This window comes from Anarrhichthys ocellatus, unplaced genomic scaffold (genome assembly GCF_004355925.1).
Source record: "Anarrhichthys ocellatus isolate YVR2014 unplaced genomic scaffold, GSC_Weel_1.0 scaffold27, whole genome shotgun sequence".
In the NCBI taxonomy this organism is placed as follows: domain Eukaryota; kingdom Metazoa; phylum Chordata; class Actinopteri; order Perciformes; family Anarhichadidae; genus Anarrhichthys; species Anarrhichthys ocellatus.
This window is the reverse complement of record NW_022280057.1, coordinates 1,032,508-1,037,973: the sequence shown is the minus strand read 5'-3', so window position 1 is coordinate 1,037,973 and position 5,466 is coordinate 1,032,508. Positions and strand designations below refer to the sequence as shown.

The window sequence follows — 5,466 nt, the reverse complement described above, 5'->3', positions numbered from 1 at the left end:
CCCAGCTACAACAACGAAACACACACTTCCGGTATACGGTTTCATCCGCGAACTTCAAAATAAAAGTCACGGGGAACACACAATGCACCTGTATGAAACCTTTATTCTTATAAAAAAAAAAATCGAATTTATACAACAAATCAAATAAAACTGTGCCAATTTGACATGAGGATGAAGAGAGGTAACATATTGGGCCAACAAGATTTTGTGAAATGGTCTTCAGAAATAAGGAGCCTAAGTAGGCTACACATTCTGGCCCACAATCTTAATTCACAATGTGTGTGCATCTTCATTAATGTGCAACTTTTATACACATTTTGAAACTTGAATTTGTCATGCATACATTTTTACATCATTTTACAAAATCAAAGTCTTATTAAAACATATTGAGAGTCAGTAAGAGTCTCTGGGTTGATGGGGTTTATTTTCAACATGCACAGTAATAACAACCAGTTGCCTTAGAGTCCCAGGGGCATTGAAAGCTCAAAGTTTACTGAGTGTCAGCAGATTTGTGCACAAACTATGATATAATATGGGCCTTTAGATGGGTCCTGCTTTATCTCCTGTTCTTGAGGTCCTGTTCCTGTTTTGACAGGTGTGTCAACATTGAGTTTTAGGAGCTTCAGCATTTCAGTCTGGTTCATTTTGCTCAATGAATGTGTTTAATCAAAATACCACACAGCAAGAGGTGTTACAGCAAAGCCTGGAGCCCAGCAGCTAATTTTTCCCCTGTAGATATAGAAAGATAGACAGATATGTCTATTCTTTATCCCAGAACAATTTAAAAAATGAACAAAGGACAGATACCAACAATTTGTAATGTCTTAAATCTTATTTGTTAACACTCAGACTCTAAGCTAGGGAGAAAGGTAGACTGACCGTTAAACAAATAAACAGCAAAAGACAGTCAACAGTCAAGCATAATACCAAACAAACATGCTGGACTTGCACACATCCTTGAACATGCTAAACAGATATCTTCAAGCTTAAAAGATAAGATTATGTCATGTTGTGTAGCATGTAGTATCAAGGAGGTGAACCCTGGACATGACGTTGTCAAGATGTTTTGAGCTGCCGACTGTATAATACTAAATCGTAGAGCGTCAGGGTAAGTATTGTCTGAGTCCAGCTGTTTGTGAACACAGTTGTTTATCTCTCTACACATACAGGGAAATCTTTGTGTTGTGCAGTCCAAGTTTTGTTAGTAAATACATATCCCCCTTCACTTCTGTGCAGCTTCAAGAATTCTAACAATGTTCCTACACTTTGTTAAGGAATTTATGTTGTTTGCTAACAGCTGACCAGCTTCCACACAGTGCCAATAATGGGCTGATGGCAGCGCTGTGGAACAGGTGTGTGTGTGTGTGTGTGTACTAATTTAAGTGCCTTGAGCCACAAAAGGCTTTATACTACTACTGTATTACACATATGCAGTACTTTCCAAGACCTGAACAGACTCTGATGCGTAAAATCAGTGGAGTTCCCCTTTCACATGTAAAATAACTTAAGACAACTGTACATTAGCATATATAAAAATATTTTAATTGAGAATCACAACCCTTATCAAGAAATAAACATTTACAAAAAGATTACAATCTTATGTGTACAAAGGCAATCTTGAAAATCTATCAACGCAATGGACAAATATTGCACTCTTCATGATTGTTCAGCACAAACTTGAATATAAGGCAGAAGTTTACAATCCCCATCTTTGTGAAAACATTTGAGGAAACATATGTTGATTCAGCTTTGCTGCACATCACACGGACTGTACCGGGGTTTACAACCTTAAGTGCAACTGCATAACGCACTTTGTTCAACACCAGAGTTACCGTGCTTGTAGAAAGAAATACCATCAGTGTAAAATGTGCAAATTTTAAACTCCAGCATTTGGATTTAGAGGAAACTTCCGCTCATTCCCAAACACAGTACTTGCATGCATTTCTAAAAAAGCATGCTTACATGGCTGACTCCATTATATGACCTGAAAGTGTTGACAGATCTAGGCACATTTTGCTTCTACAATAATTTACTAAAATGACTGCATTAAAACATTGAAAAACATGCACAAAAAGGAAATCAGTGAAAACATTTTAGCACGTTTTAGACAGTGCCTTATAAGAATGGTTAATAGGTGAATTTTTACAGATATTCTGTATCGATTAATCAATGCTAACTAATACGTTCTCTGCAGTGAATTCCTACACTGTGAAGTGTTAATAATGGAAATAAAATGAGAAAAACTAATTTAGAGTCTCACTGATCAGCTGACCTCCAGAGGAAAAGGAGAAAAAGCACCACATGTCCTTCCACGTGACCACATATATTAAAAAGTGTTCTGATCAGAGTTGTTGCTCCGTTTCACTTGCAGCTAATTATTTAGCCTCCAGAAAATATCAACGTTGTTTGCATAGTGAGATGTGATTAGTCCTTCAAAAATGTGGTCCCTGCTTCTTTGGTTTTGAAATAAACAGACAATATTACACAGAGCAGCCGTCACAAGAGCAAATGTATTTTATGTAACATCTCTCTCACACCCCGGCAGGGCTGAGTTAAGTGTGATTTTTGTGCATTTCAGGTATTCCACTGAATATTTTGTGGCCGTTCAGCTCCGGTGTTTTTTTTATCTGCTTTGGTTTTCTGATGCTTCTATCATGGCTCTGAATCTTGAGTTTTCATCTGCCAGCAAGGCAGCGGGACTGTCAAACTCCAAAATCTATAAGAATGAAAAGGATAAAACAGCATCAGTACCAGCATGTAAAATATAAAACCGGAGGTTCGATTGCTCATTCCATGAGCTTGTGTCGAGAGAACAAAAATCAAGACGTATGATTTTCTCTAAGAATATTGCAACCAAGTTATTCCTCACAGGCAGCATATGTGAAGAATTTTAATGTCAGGAAAATATTGACCTCAGAGCAGCTTTGTTACGCTTTGATAGATCACTGAAAAGGTACTTAACACTTAAATGTTGACGTGGCTCAAACTACAAGACTTTCTTTCTGCTATATTGGATATCTAATAAGTGCAGACAGACACGATCAGAGATGACAAAAAGATAAATTAAAACTTTGAATTGAAAGCTAAGTTGTGAGGGCTCCATGGTTATAACACACTATAACACTATAACAAACTAACCTGCCAAACATCAAAACTGAATATGTGCTGCTTAATGCAATCTGTAACAAGTATTAGACAGTTAAGGGCTGTCTAATAATAACAAAATAAATCGACTTCATTAACATCTGTGTACAAACTGCCTTTTCTCTGGCCTCCCACTGCTGGTAATCATTTGTGTGTATTCCATGTTTACGGCTTGCATCAAATGTCAGCTCGAACTCAACACCCCCTCAGTAAAATGTGCACTGCCTGATCCAATCCATCACCTCAAAGAGAGCAATTCACACAGCAAATCAGGGGTGTTTCAACTTGGGAATGAGTTTCAACCAAGGGGGGCCGTACGGTGCAATCATGCAATCAGACGTGTTGCCTTTATACACACCTGTCCGTTGTCCAGGACCATGACCCTGCTGCAGCTCATCACCGTGTTGAGACGATGGGCAATGATGAGCGTGGTGCAGCTGCCAAACGCACAGCGAATGGTCTCCTGGATGAGACGATCCATCTCGGTGTCGATGGCTGCTGTGGCCTCGTCCAAGATAAGAATCTAGAAAACAAAACAAAAGGACAGCTATGAAAAAAAAAAAAAGCAAGACAGACTCCACAAAACAGGAGATTACAACATCCAAACAAAGACATGGTCTCAGTGCCTGTGTTTGCTGTAATACATGTAACATTATAGGATATTAATATTCATACAAAATTAGGAAAAACATCACGCTATTATACTGAATGCTACTCATGTTTATGAGCTGCAGCTCTGATGCATACCACTAGATGGCAGTGTTATCCCATGCAGAGACACGCGCACCAACAATTCTATGATTTGGGGAGGTTGTCTTCTCTCATCATGAAACCGAGGAGAATCTCTTACTTGAGCAGCTATCATCATCCATGTAAAACAATGTTCCACATTTAAATGTGAACGAGCTGTATCATACAATCAGCACCTTGCTGTTGCGCAGCAGAGCTCTGGCCACACAGAGTAGCTGCCGTTCTCCCACCGAGAAGTTCTCTCCGTTCTCGGTCACCTCTGAGTGCAGCGAATGAGGCAGCTGGCTGATCTGAGGAAGGCCAGAGTGGTGTACAGAGGTATGAGGAAGAATGTTAGGGGCTTTTTCTATTCAAGTCATGCACTATTTGGTATCATCTGAACCATCTTGTCGCTTACCATCTCTTTAACATGCGTCTTCTCAAGAGCTTCCCATATCTGGCAATCAGAGTATTGATCCCATGGGTCTAAATTTGTCCTATTGGAAAAAGACATAATTGTGATCTTTGACTGGTTTAAACATGACAATTTCACATTAAGACAAGAGGTACAGTATACTGTCGATACCTGAGGCTGAGGAAGTTGACATCAATAAAGCAACTCACTGCTAGTTTTTGTAAAAGCAATGCTCATGTTTTGTTTTTGAAACAGTCTTGCCTCTTAAATTGAGCTTTTATGTTCTTTCATAACTCAAACACCTTTAGAAAACCATTTCAAGGCAAATAGTGGGATATGGATATGGTATGTTAAGAGGAGCATAGACTCAGATGTGCAAAATATTCTCCTCAGTTTGTAAAAAACATATATTGGAGCTTTAAACAGGCAGGTTGACTTAAGACACACCAGTTTTTGCAGCAGGGAGCATCCAACTATATGGGAAAAAAGTGTTATATATATGTAAGCACTTATTTGACCACATAGTTGCACCACTAGACACTGAGGGATTTTCCATTAGAGCAGTTGTTTAAGAGCACATAAACTGTTGAGGGGCTACGTTTTTATTCATTCATTCCCTCTGCTCTGCTTTTTACATCTTGTAAACCCGGAACAATGCACAAGTTACAAATCTTGTTAATACAAGTAATTATCATTCGCATTACCTGACTGTCCCGATGAAGAGCACCGGCTCTTGAGGAATGATGGCTAGCTTGCTTCGCAGGTCATCGAGACCAATCCGTGCAATATCGATTCCGTCAATGACAATCGAGCCTCCAGTCAGCTCCACAAGTCTGAACAGAGCTACACCCAGAGAGGACTTTCCTGCAAACGCATACAGAAGAGATACTGCATGAAGAAATGTGTGTGCACGTTGAAAAATATATGTAGAAACAGGCTGAAAATGCTGCTGGCTGGGGACCAGAAAGGGTCACCTGATCCTGTTCGGCCCACAATGCCAATGGTCTCTTCAGGCAGGATGGTGAAGGACAGTTTCTTGAGCACGAGCGGCAGATCATCACGATAACGCATCTCCACATCCTGGAAGGTGATGTTTCCCTGCTGAGGCCAGGAGGCAGCAGGAGCCTCTGCCTCAGGACTTTGTCGGGGTGCTTCACTCTCTAGACACTGAGATAAGG

General features: G+C 39.8%; 1 protein-coding gene across 2 annotated transcripts in view; it reads right to left on the bottom strand.

Moving 5' to 3' along the window:
* Positions 1-982: 982 nt before the first annotated feature.
* Positions 983-5,466, bottom strand: part of wu:fb13g09 (multidrug resistance-associated protein 5) — a 35,996-nt gene continuing 31,512 nt past the window's right edge. For both annotated transcript variants that reach the window (XM_031862658.1, XM_031862659.1), the window contains exons 24-29: positions 5,263-5,455; positions 4,993-5,152; positions 4,292-4,370; positions 4,071-4,184; positions 3,503-3,667; positions 983-2,716 (exon numbers count right to left, since the gene is read on the bottom strand). In XM_031862658.1, coding sequence (XP_031718518.1) covers positions 2,624-2,716; positions 3,503-3,667; positions 4,071-4,184; positions 4,292-4,370; positions 4,993-5,152; positions 5,263-5,455 — 804 coding nt within the window. In that variant the 3' untranslated portion in view covers positions 983-2,623. The remainder of the gene's footprint in view (positions 2,717-3,502; positions 3,668-4,070; positions 4,185-4,291; positions 4,371-4,992; positions 5,153-5,262; positions 5,456-5,466) is intronic.